Genomic DNA, 12779 nt, shown 5'->3' with positions numbered 1-12779 from the left:
TTTACAAATGGGGAATCATCACTCTATTAGTTTGAACTTCTGTGGTTAGGAAAATTGTGTAAAGGATTGTTCGAGACATCCTTGTTCAACACATAGACATCACCAATTTATTTTCAGAACATCAATATGGATTGTATGCCAGTAAATCCTGTGCAACTAATCTATAAGAAGTGTTAGAACATCGAGCATCACTATTGTTTTAGTGATATGCATCAGTGACTGGTCGTGACAAAAGTACTTTTTTACAGCATAAAGGATATTGTGGAAAACAGACAAGATGGATTATTCCATACAAACACGACTGTTTGGAATGAAAAAAAGTGGGAATTCTTGCTAGAGGTACATTTCAAAACGTCTGTTGTGTCAAATAATGATCAGTATTATTGTTGATAAAAGATTGAATACAATTGTCGTTCATTTTACTCGTGGAATCAGGCCAGTGTGGCTTGTGTCCCACCTCCAGCCAGTGTGGCTTGTGTCCCACCTCCAGCTGTTTTGTGTATTGCCTTACTAGTGGAATCTCCCGCCAGTGTGCCTTGTGTCCCACCTCCAGCTGTTTTGTGTATTGCCTTACTAGTGGAATCGGGCCAGTGTGGCTTGTGTCCCACCTCCAGCTGTTTTGTGTATTGCCTTACTAGTGGAATCGGGCCAGTGTGGCTTGTGTCCCACCTCCAGCTGTTTTGTGTATTGCCTTACTAGTGGAATCGGGCCAGTGTGGCTTGTGTCCCACCTCCAGCTGTTTTGTGTATTGCCTTACTAGTGGAATCGGGCCAGTGTGGCTTGTGTCCCACCTCCAGCTGTTTTGTGTATTGCCTTACTAGTGGAATCGGGCCAGTGTGGCTTGTGTCCCACCTCAAGCCAGTGTGGCTTGTGTCCCACCTCCAGCCAGTGTGGCTTGTGTCCCACCTCCAGCCAGTGTGACTTGTGTCCCACCTCCAGCTGTTTTGTGTATTGCCTTACTAGTGGAATCGGGCCAGTGTGGCTTGTGTCCCACCTCCAGCTGTTTTGTGTATTGCCTTACTAGTGGAATCGGGCCAGTGTGGCTTGTGTCCCACCTCCAGCCAGTGTGGCTTGTGTCCCACCTCCAGCTGTTTTGTGTATTGCCTTACTAGTGGAATCAGGCCAGTGTGGCTTGTGTCCCACCTCCAGCTGTTTTGTGTATTGCCTTACTAGTGGAATCGGGCCAGTGTGGCTTGTGTCCTACCTCCAGCTGTTTTGTGTATTGCCTTACTAGTGGAATCGGGCCAGTGTGGCTCGTGTCCCACCTCCAGCTGTTTTGTGTATTGCCTTACTAGTGGAATCGGGCCAGTGTGGCTCGTGTCCCACCTCCAGCTGTTTTGTGTATTGCCTTACTAGTGGAATCGGGCCAGGGTGGCTTGTGTCCCACCTCCAGCTGTTTTGTGTATTGCCTTACTAGTGGAATCGGGCCAGTGTGGCTTGTGTCCTACCTCCAGCCAGTGTGGCTTGTGTCCCACCTCCAGCCAGTGTGGCTTGTGTCCCACTTCCAGCTGTTTTGTGTATTGCCTTACTAGTGGAATCAGGCCAGTGTGGCTTGTGTCCCACCTCCAGCTGTTTTGTGTATTGCCTCTATTAGGAACGACTTATAGATGTTACATTTGCTTTCTGTACTTTTTGCCTATGTTTAGTATATTCCGAGACAAATGAATAAGTGGATAATTTACTAGGTCAAGTGACTTCTTGTCAGTTTCATTTTTCACAGTAAGTAAATTAATTTGCTTATATTCTTTCTTATAGATATAACGTATATCGGCAAAAATCCATGAAGTTCTTTGGAAAAGGTTGGAATAATTTGGGACAAACTGTGCCCAGTCCCTTGTATATATTTTGTTTATCACCGATTCAAATAAAATATGTTTATATTAAATCTCATTTGAGGTTTTTCCAACTGTGCTAAACGATATAGGAATGCCTCCATTATGGAACAGCCAACAATGCTACAGGACAAAGGTAACGTCTTTGGTGTCAAACCAATTCTTGTTGCTGCTATTGAAAGTTTTTGATTGCTCTTTCATATGTAGGTTCTCAATTGTTTTAAAAAGATAAATTATGGTTCCTAATAGATCTGGTCATAAAAAATTCAAATGGCTGAAACCAATATGAACCCAATAAGATTATGCCATCATTGTGTGGGCATAGATTCCTCTGGGATCCGGTTCCTTTTTGTCTTTGCTATAATTTTTGATGTCCTCACAGTGAAGGTCAGGATATAGGGATGTACATGCTACATTAGTTAGGGATTTTGACCAAATTTCACTTTTATAAAGGACCATCTTACCAGAGTCAAGTTTGTATATCAGGGTTCTATCATCAAGGTCAACAGGTCAATCATTTTAAATCAGTCACTGCTCTTGCAGCACTATTTCCTAGAGATTTCAATCAAAATTCACACACAAATGAATTACAATATCAGAAACAAATTTTAATTTCAAGGTTAAGGTCACCATGAATATTTTCAGGAAATCCATGCCAGCACTCTAGCAGCTGAATTACAATGGCCTATATCTCTGCAAGTTGCTATCAAATCAGCCAAATTTCGATATCAATGATACAAGGCAGCATACAAAGTTTTATCAAATTCAAATTGTATTTCCAGAAGTGTTACAATCAAAATGGTCCCATTGTCAGTCATTCAAGATATTGTCGACATAAAAGCTGCATATCAAGTTTTTAAAAAATCCTCATCAGAGTTATCGTGTTTAGAAGAAAAGAAGTAATCGCATATGTCATATGGTCACTGTCAGCAGTCCCTAGTTGTCTGAAAGAGTGTGCCAGTAGTAAGGGTAAAATTTAATTTGTTATTGAAATAACGAATTAAAGGCAAAACCAACATATAAAATATTTCAATCTTGTCTCTAAACAAATTTATGAAATGATAAAGAATATTTCAAAAATGTTCACTAATCGATCATCATCTCTAACCAGACTTTGAACAACAAAAGGTTGGTGTCTTCACTTCTGGAGGAATTTCTTACATATTTCACATTCATATAAAGAAACATAATATCAGTTTTGGGTCAGAGTACAGACATTATTTTAAGAATATCCTCATCAGCACTCTTGTGATTCATTCAACTCCTGACATTTTGCCATCTTCTTTATTGTGGGGTTATAGGGGTTATAGTCTGTGATGCCTTGCTCTTTGCCTGGTCAGATGAGGAGTTCATCTATTCACCAAGAAAATATACGAATCAAGCTCTTTTTAACATTGTGAAAATGATCTTCAGATGTTAAAATTCCAATAATGTCAACTATCCTAGAGAGTTTTATTTATATACATGTTTATCATCATTTCTGTCCCAGCTGTCTCCCCGATTCAATAATTCACGAAATAAGCAGGATTCCAGATGCTTCCACAAAGAGACCAACAGTTCCACACCATTTAATACATGAAACAGGATTTATTTTCAAGAACTTAAAAACAAACTTCAAAATTTTACAATTGAGAAATTGGAGGGTTCCTCTAGACAAAACTTTTTTTTTAATTTTACGAATTTGCCACAGGAAACATTTAAATACTGTTGAAAATGCTTTTATCTCCCTGAATTTTCCCTGATAATGTACAAACATGAATTTCTCACTTTTTACTGAACCTTAATAAAACTAATCAAAAACATTTAATTCTTTACCCTAATTATAGTAAATAGTAATACATGATCAATGTAATGTCTTCATTCTTCCATTTGGGATAAATGCTCTGACTATTGATGACATCAAGTCTTCTCTTTCAGGTGAACCTAATGCAGCCAAGATTTTCCTGATCGCTTGGTTGCTCCAGCAAGCCTTGTCCTTCATCACAGACAGTTAAAACAAAACAAGAATTATTTTTTAAACGTTTGTTAAACAATAAGACAATCGTTTAACAATATTTTTGAAGTAATCTAACTATAACAGATATTGAGAAGAAAACATACATTAGAGTACTATAACCTGTCATTATCAATCAATAGTCTGCTGTCCTCTATCAACATACTATTCAAATCATCATTAATTGATTATCAAAGGACCTCTTTATCATTGTACCATTTCCCGTCATCGTTGATTGGTGGTTTCCGGTCATCTTTATCGTCGTAGCATTTCCCATCATTGTTGATAATTGGTTACAGGTCCTCTTATCGTTGTACCATTTCCCATCATTGTTGATAATTGGTCCCAGGTCCTCTTTATCGTTGTACCATTTCCCGTCATCGTTGATTGGTGGTCTCGGGTCCTCTTTATCGTTGTACCATTTCCTGTCATCCTTTATTGGTGGTCTCAGGTCCTCTTATCGTTGTACCATTTCCCATCATCGATGAACGGTGGTCTCAGGTCCTCTTATCGTTGTACCATTTCCCGTCATCTTTGATTGGTGGTCTCAGGTCCTCTTATCGTTGTACCATTTCCCATCATTGTTGATAATTGGTTACAGGTCCTCTTTATTGTTGTACCATTTCCCGTCATCGTTGATTGGTGGTCTCAGGTCCTCTTATCGTTGTACCATTTCCCGTCATCCTTGATTGGTGGTCTCCGGTACTCTTTATCGGTGTACCATTTCCCGTCATCCTTGATTGGTGGTCTCTGGTCCTCTTTATCGTTGTACCATTTCCCGTCATCGTTGATTGGTGGTCTCGGGTCCTCTTTATCGTTGTACCATTTCCTGTCATCCTTTATTGGTGGTCTCAGGTCCTCTTATCGTTGTACCATTTCCCGTCATCTTTGATTGGTGGTCTCAGGTCCTCTTATCGTTGTACCATTTCCCATCATTGTTGATAATTGGTTACAGGTCCTCTTTATTGTTGTACCATTTCCCGTCATCGTTGATTGGTGGTCTCAGGTCCTCTTATCGTTGTACCATTTCCCGTCATCCTTGATTGGTGGTCTCCGGTACTCTTTATCGGTGTACCATTTCCCGTCATCCTTGATTGGTGGTCTCTGGTCCTCTTTATCGTTTTACCATTTTCCGTCATCCTTTATTGGTGGTCCGAGGTCCTCTTTATCGTTGTACAATTTCCCGTCATCGTTGATTGGTGGTCTCCGGTCCCCTTTATCGGTGTACCATTTACCGTCATCCTTTATTGGTGGTCTCAGGTCCTCTTTATCGTTGTACCATTTCCCGTCATCCTTTATTGGTGGTCTCAGGTCCTCGTTATCGTTGTACCATTTCCCGTCATCGTTGATTGGTGGTCTCAGGTCCTCTTTATCGTTGTACCATTTCCCGTCATCCTTGATTGGTGGTCTCCGGTCCTCTTTATTGTTGTACCATTTCCCTTCATCATTGATTGGTGGTCTCGGGTCCTCTTTATCGTTGTACCATTTCCTGTCATCCTTTATTGGTGGTCTCAGGTCCTCTTTATCATTGTACCATTTCCCATCATTGTTGATAATTGGTCTCAGGTCCTCTTTATCGTTGTACCATTTCCCGCCATCGTTGATTGGTGGTCTCATGTCCTCTTATCGTTGTACCATTTCCCGTCATCCTTGATTGGTGGTCTCCGGTACTCTTTATCGGTGTACCATTTCCCGTCATCCTTGATTGGTGGTCTCTGGTCCTCTTTATCATTGTACCATTTCCCGTCATCCTTTATTGGTGGTCCGAGGTCCTCTTTATCGTTGTACCATTTCCCGCCATCGTTGATTGGTGGTCTCAGGTCCTCTTATCGTTGTACCATTTCCCGTCATCCTTGATTAGTGGTCTCCGGTACTCTTTATCGGTGTACCATTTCCCGTCATCCTTGATTGGTGGTCTCTGGTCCTCTTTATCGTTGTACCATTTCCCGTCATCCTTTATTGGTGGTCCGAGGTCCTCTTTATCGTTGTACCATTTCCCGTCATCGTTGATTGGTGGTCTCCGGTCCCCTTTATCAGTGTACCATTTCCCGTCATCGTTGATTGGTGGTCTCAGGTCCTCTTTATCGTTGTACCATTTCCCGTCATCCTTTATTGGTGGTCTCAGGTCCTCTTTATCGTTGTACCATTTCCCGTCATCCTTTATTGGTGGTCTCAGGTCCTTTTTATCGTTGTACCATTTCCCGTCATCGTTGATTGGTGGTCTCAGGTCCTCTTTATCGTTGTACCATTTCCCGTCATCCTTGATTGGTGGTCTCCGGTCCTCTTTATTGTTGTACCATTTCCCTTCATCGTTGATTGGTGGTCTCAGGTCCTCTTTATCGTTGTACCATTTCCTGTCATCCTTTATTGGTGGTCTCAGGTCCTCTTTATCATTGTACCATTTCCCATCATTGTTGATAATTGGTCTCAGGTCCTCTTTATCGTTGTACCATTTCCCGTCATCGTTGATTGGTGGTCTCAGGTCCTCTTTATCGTTGTACCATTTCCTGTCATCGTTGATTGGTGGTCTCAAGACCTCTTATCGTTGTACCATTTCCCATCATTGTTGATAATTGGTCCCAGGTCCTCTTTATCGTTGTACCATTTCCCGTCATCGTTGATTGGTGGTCTCAGGTCCTCTTTATCATTGTACCATTTCCCATCATTGTTGACTTGTGATCCCTTCTGCTCTCATCATTGTACCATTTCCCTCAGTTGTGTTGTTAATCACGTAGGATTTTCCTGGATTGGCACTTTTTTATCTGTCAATGAAAACTTACCCTGAACCTTCACTGATATTGTTGTATGTTAAACCCATGTACATTTGGTCCTGTTGTACCATCTCCCTCAATAGTGTTGTTGGTCCTGTTGTACCATTTCCCTCAGTAGTGTTGTTGGTACTGTTGTACCAAAACCCTCAGTAGTGTTGTTGGTCCTGTTGTACCATTTCCCTCAGTAGTATTGTTGGTCCTGTTGTACCAAAACCTTCAGTAGTGTTGTTGGTCCTGTTGTACCATTTTCCTCAATAGTGTTGTTGGTCCTATTGTACCATTTCCCTCCATTGTGTTGTTGGTCCTGTTTTACCATTTTCCTCAGTAGTGTTGTTGGTCCTGTTGGTCCTTTTCCTGGATTGGCACTTTTTTATCTGTCAATGAAAACTTACCCTCAACTGTCACTGATCCTATTGTATGTTTAACCCTTATACATTTGGTCCTGTTGTACCATTTCCCTCAGTAGTGTTGGTTGTGGTGTACCATTTCCTTTAGTGTTGGTTGTGGTGTACCATTTCCTTAAGTAGTATTGTTGGTTCTGTTGTACCAAAACCCTCAGTAGTGTTGTTGGTCCTGTTGTACCATTTCCCTCAGTAGTGTTGTTGGTCCTGTTGTACCATGCCCTCAGCAGAGTTGTTGATCTTGTTGGTCCTTTTCCTGGATTGGCACTTTTTTATCTGTCAATGAAAACTTACCCTCAACTGTCACTGATCCTGTTGTATGTTTAACCCTTGTACATTTGGTCCTGTTGTACCATCTCAGTAGTGTTGGTCCTGTTGTACCATCTCCCTCTGTAGTGTTGTTGGTCCTGTTGTACCATTTCCCTCAGTAGTGTTGGTCCTGTTGTACCATTTCCCTCAGTAGTGTTGGATGTGGTGTACCATTTTCTTTAGTGTTAGTTGTGATGTACCATTTCCCTCAGTAGTATTGTTGGTTCTGTTGGTCCTTTTCCTGGATTGGCACTTTTTTATCTGTCAATGAAAACTTACCCTGAACTGTCACTGATATTGTTGTATGTTAAACCCTTGTACATTTGGTCCTGTTGTACCATTTCCCTCAGTGGTGTTGTTGGTCCTGTTGTACCATTTCCCTCCGTAGTGTTGGTTGTGGTGTACCATTTTCTTTAGTGTTGGTTGTGATGTACCATTTCCCTCAATAGTGTTGGTCCTGTTGTACCATTTCCATCTGTAGTGTTCTTGGTCCTGTTGTACCATTTCCCTCAATAGTGTTGTTGGTTCTGTTGTACCATGCCCTCAGTAGTGTTGTTGGTCCTGTTGTACCATTTCCATCTGTAGTGTTCTTGGTCCTGTTGTTCCATTTCCCTCAATAGTGTTGTTGGTCCTGTTGTATCATTTCCCTCAGTAGTGTTGTTGGTCCTGTTGTATCATTTCCATCTGTAGTGTTGTTGGTCCTGTTGTACCATTTCCCTCAGTAGTGTTGTTGGTTCTGTTGTACCATTCCCTCAGTAGTGTTGTTGGTTCTGTTGTACCATTCCCTCAGTAGTGTTGGTCCTGTTGTACCATTTCCCTCAGTAGTGTTGATCCTGTTGTTCCATTTCCCTCAATAGTGTTGTTGGTCCTGTTGTATCATTTCCCTCAGTAGTGTTGTTGGTCCTGTTGTATCATTTCCATCTGTAGTGTTGTTGGTCCTGTTGTACCATTCCCTCAGTAGTGTTGTTGGCTCTGTTGTACCATTCCCTCAGTAGTGTTGGTCCTGTTGTACCATTTCCCTCAGTAGTGTTGATCCTGTTGTTCCATTTCCCTCAATAGTGTTGTTGGTCCTGTTGTACCATCTCCCTCAGTAGTGTTGTTGGTCGTGTTGTACCATTTCCCTCTGTAGTGTTGTTGGTCCGGTTGTACCATTTCTCTCAGTAGTGTTGGTCCTGTTGTACCATTTCCCTCAGTAGTGTTGGTTGTGGTGTACCATTTCCTTTAGTGTTGGTTGTGGTGTACCATTTCCCTCAGTAGTATTGTTGGTTCTGTTGTACCATTTCCCTCAGAAGTTTTGTTGGTTCTGTTGTACCATTTCCCTCAGTAGTGTTTTTGGTCGTGTTGTACCAATTCCCTCAGAAATTTTGTTGGTCCTGTTGTACCATTTCCCTCAGTAGTGTTGTTGGTCCTGTTGTACCATTTCCCTCAGTAGTGTTGTTGGTTCTGTTGTACCATTCCCTCAGTAGTGTTGTTGGTTCTGTTGTACCATTCCCTCAGTAGTGTTGGTCCTATTATATCATTTCCATCAGTAGAATTGTTGATCTTGTTGGTCCTTTTCCTGGATTGGCACTTTATTTATCTGTCAATGAAAACTTACCCTGAACTGTCACTGATCCAGTTGTATGTTTAACCCTTGTACATTTGGTCCTGTTGTACCATCTCAGTAGTGTTGGTCCTGTTGTACCATCTCCCTCAGTGGTGTTGTTGGTCCTGTTGTACCATTTCCCTCAGTAGTGTTGGTCCTGTTGTACCATTTCCATCTGTAGTGTTGGTTGTGGTGTACCATTTCCCTCAGTGGTGTTGTTGGTCCTGTTGTACCATTTCCCTCAGTAGTGGTGTTAGTCTTGTTGTACCATTTCTATCCGTAGTGTTCTTGGTCCTGTTGTACCATTTCCATCAATAGTGTTGTTGATTCTGTTGTACCATGCCCTCAGTAGTGTTGTTGGTCCTGTTGTACCATTTCCATCTGTAGTGTTCTTGGTCCTGTTGTACCATTTCCCTCAATAGTGTTGTTGGTTCTGTTGTACCATGCCCTCAGTAGTGTTGTTGGTCCTGTTGTACCATTTCCATCTGTAGTGTTCTTGGTCCTGTTGTTCCATTTCCCTCAATAGTGTTGTTGGTCCTGTTGTATCATTTCCCTCAGTAGTGTTGTTGGTCCTGTTGTACCATTTCCCTCAGTAGTGTTGTTGGTTCTGTTGTACCATTCCCTCAGTAGTGTTGTTGGTTCTGTTGTACCATTCCCTCAGTAGTGTTGGTCCTGTTGTACCATTTCCCTCAGTAGTGTTGATCCTGTTGTTCCATTTCCCTCAATAGTGTTGTTGGTCCTGTTGTATCATTTCCCTCAGTAGTGTTGTTGGTCCTGTTGTGCCATTTCCATCCGTAGTGTTGTTGGTCCTGTTGTACCATTTCCCTCAGTAGTGTTGTTGGTCCTGTTGTACCATTTCCCTCAGTAGTATTGCTGGTTCTGTTGGTCCTTTTCCTGGATTGGCACTTTATTTATCTGTCAATGAAAACTTACCCTGAACTGTCACTGATCCAGTTGTATGTTTAACCCTTGTACATTTGGTCCTGTTGTACCATCTCCCTCAGTGGTGTTGTTGGTCCTGTTGTACCATTTCCCTCAGTAGTGTTGGTTGTGGTGTACCATTTCCCTTAGTAGTGTTGGTTGTGGTGTACCATTTCCCTCAGTAGTATTGTTGGTTCTGTTGTACCATTTCCCTCAGTAGTGTTGGTCCTGTTGTACCATTTCCCTTAGTAGTGTTGGTTGTGGTGTACCATTTCCCTCAGTAGTATTGTTGGTTCTATTGTACCATTTCCCTCAGAAGTTTTGTTGGTTCTGTTGTACCATTTCCCTCAGTAGTGTTTTTTGGTCGTGTTGTACCATTTCCCTCAGAAATTTTGTTGGTCCTGTTGTACCATTTCCCTCAGTAGTGTTGTTGGTCCTGTTGTACCATTTCCCTCAGTAGTGTTGTTGGTTCTGTTGTACCATTCCCTCAGTAGTGTTGTTGGTTCTGTTGTACCATTCCCTCAGTAGTGTTGGTCCTATTATATCATTTCCATCAGTAGAATTGTTGATCTTGTTGGTCCTTTTCCTGGATTGGCACTTTATTTATCTGTCAATGAAAACTTACCCTGAACTGTCACTGATTCAGTTGTATGTTTAACCCTTGTACATTTGGTCCTGTTGTACCATCTCAGTAGTGTTGGTCCTGTTGTACCATCTCCCTCAGTGGTGTTGTTGGTCCTGTTGTACCATTTCCCTCAGTAGTGTTGGTCCTGTTGTACCATTTCCATCCGTAGTGTTGGTTGTAGTGTACCATTTTCTTTAGTGTTGGTTGTGATGTACCATTTCCCTCAGTAGTGTTCTTGGTCCTGTTGTACCATTTCCCTCAATCCTCAGTAGTGTTGTTGGTCCTGTTGTACCATTTCCATCTGTAGTGTTCTTGGTCCTGTTGTTCCATTTCCCTCAATAGTGTTGTTGGTCCTGTTGTATCATTTCCCTCAGTAGTGTTTTTGGTCCTGTTGTATCATTTCCATCTGTAGTGTTTTTGGTCCTGTTGTACCATTTCCCTCAGTAGTGCTGTTGGTTCTGTTGTACCATTCCCTCAGTAGTGTTGTTGGTTCTGTTGTACCATTCCCTCAGTAGTGTTGGTCCTGTTGTACCATTTCCATCAGTAGTGTTGATCCTGTTGTTCCATTTCCCTCAATAGTGTTGTTGGTCTTGTTGTATCATTTCCCTCAGTAGTGTTGTTGGTCCTGTTGTATCATTTCCATCTGTAGTGTTGTTGGTCCTGTTGTACCATTTCCCTCAGTAGTGTTGTTGGTCCTGTTGTACCATTTCCCTCAGTAGTGTTGTTGGTTCTGTTGTACCATTCCCTCAGTAGTGTTGGTCCTGTTGTACCATTTCCATCAATAGTGTTGTTGATTCTGTTGTACCATGCCCTCAGTAGTGTTGTTGGTCCTGTTGTACCATTTCCATCCGTAGTGTTCTTGGTCCTGTTGTACCATTTCCCTTAATAGTGTTGTTGGTCCTGTTGTACCATCTCCCTCAATAGTGTTGTTGGTCCTGTTGTATCATTTCCCCCAGTAGTGTTGTTGGTCCTGTTGTATCATTTCCCTCAGAAGTGTTGTTGGTCCTGTTGTACCATTTCCCTCATTAGTGTTGTTGGTCCTGTTGTACCATTTCAATCCGTAGTGTTGTTGGTCCTGTTGGTCCTTTTCCTGGATTGGCACTTTTTTTATCTGTCAATGAAAACTTACCCTGAACTGTCACTGATCCTGCTGTATGTTTAACCCTTGTACATTTGGTCCTGTTGTACCATCTCAGTAGTGTTGTTGGTCGTGTTGTACCATTTCCCTCAGTAGTGTTGGTCCTGTTGTACCATTTCCCTCAGTAGTGTTGTTGGTCCTGTTGTACCATTTCCCTCAGTAGTGTTGTTGGTCCTGTTGTACCATTTCCCTCAGTAGTGTTGTTGGTCCTGTTGTGCCATTTCCATCCGTAGTGTTGTTGGTCCTGTTGTACCATTTCCCTCAATAGTTTTGTTGGTCCTGTTGTATCATTTCCCTCAGAAGTGTTGTTGGTCCTGTTGTACCATTTCCCTCATTAGTGTTGTTGGTCCTGTTGTACCATTTCAATCCGTAGTGTTGTTGGTCCTGTTGGTCCTTTTCCTGGATTGGCACTTTTTTTATCTGTCAATGAAAACTTACCCTGAACTGTCACTGATCCTGTGTATGTTTAACCCTTGTACATTTGGTCCTGTTGTACCATCTCTGTAGTGTTGTTGGTCGTGTTGTACCATTTCCCTAAGTAGTGGTGGTCCTGTTGTACCATTTCCCTCAGTAGTGTTGATCCTGTTGTACCATTTCCATCTGTAGTGTTGTTGGTCCTGTTGTACCATTTCCCTCAATAGTGTTGTTGGTTCTGTTGTACCATTTCCCTCAGTAGTGTTGTTGGTCCTGTTGTACCATTTCCCTCAGTAGTGTTGATCCTGTTGTACCATTTCCATCTGTAGTGTTGTTGGTCCTGTTGTACCATTTTCCTCAATAGTGTTGTTGGTCCTGTTGTATCATTTCCATCCATAGTGTTGTTGGTCCTGTTGTACCATTTCCCTCAATAGTGTTGTTGGTTCTGTTGTACCATGCCCTCAGTAGTGTTGTTGGTCCTGTTGTACCATTTCCCTCAATAGTGTTGTTGGTCCTGTTGTACCATTTCCCTCAATAGTGTTATTGGTCCTGTTGTACTATTTCCCTCAGTAGTGTTGTTGGTCCTGTTGTACCATTTCCCTCAATAGTGTGTTATTGGTTCTGTTGGTCCTTTTCCTTGATTGGCGCTTTTTTATCTGTCAATGAAATCTTACCCAGAACCGTCGCTGATCCTGTTGTATGTTTAACCCTTGTATATTTGGTCCTGTTGTACCATTTCCCTCAGAAGTGTTGTTGGTCCTGTTGTACCATTTCCCTCAGTGGTGTTGTT

General features: G+C 42.0%; 2 protein-coding genes across 5 annotated transcripts; both read right to left on the bottom strand.

Moving 5' to 3' along the window:
- Window positions 1-3399: 3399 nt before the first annotated feature.
- LOC132549878 (eukaryotic translation initiation factor 3 subunit A-like) lies at window positions 3400-5442 on the bottom strand. Of its 4 annotated transcripts, XM_060213866.1 has the most exons (3): window positions 5086-5442; window positions 4781-4881; window positions 3400-4730 (listed from the first exon to the last, which is right to left on the bottom strand). In XM_060213866.1, the coding sequence occupies exons 1-2, from the start codon at window positions 5440-5442 to the stop codon at window positions 4828-4830; spliced, it is 411 nt and encodes a 136-aa protein (XP_060069849.1). In that variant the 3' UTR covers window positions 3400-4730; window positions 4781-4827. The 4 variants fall into 4 exon arrangements, with proteins under 4 accessions (XP_060069849.1, XP_060069833.1, XP_060069841.1 ...); XM_060213850.1 differs by having other exon boundaries at window positions 3400-3807; window positions 4042-5442; XM_060213858.1 differs by having other exon boundaries at window positions 3400-4881.
- Window positions 3400-6912, bottom strand: LOC132549972 (snake venom metalloprotease inhibitor 02A10-like). Its single transcript, XM_060213968.1, has 3 exons — window positions 6805-6912; window positions 6409-6510; window positions 3400-6307 (listed from the first exon to the last, which is right to left on the bottom strand). The coding sequence occupies exons 1-3, from the start codon at window positions 6910-6912 to the stop codon at window positions 5642-5644; spliced, it is 876 nt and encodes a 291-aa protein (XP_060069951.1). The 3' UTR covers window positions 3400-5641.
- Window positions 6913-12779: the final 5867 nt, after the last annotated feature.

Source organism: Ylistrum balloti, unplaced genomic scaffold, assembly GCF_031769215.1.
Source record: "Ylistrum balloti isolate Yb309-2 unplaced genomic scaffold, AGI_CSIRO_Ybal_v1 Utg369622, whole genome shotgun sequence".
Lineage (NCBI taxonomy): Eukaryota > Metazoa > Mollusca > Bivalvia > Pectinida > Pectinidae > Ylistrum > Ylistrum balloti.
This window is presented reverse-complemented; position numbering and strand designations above follow the sequence as displayed.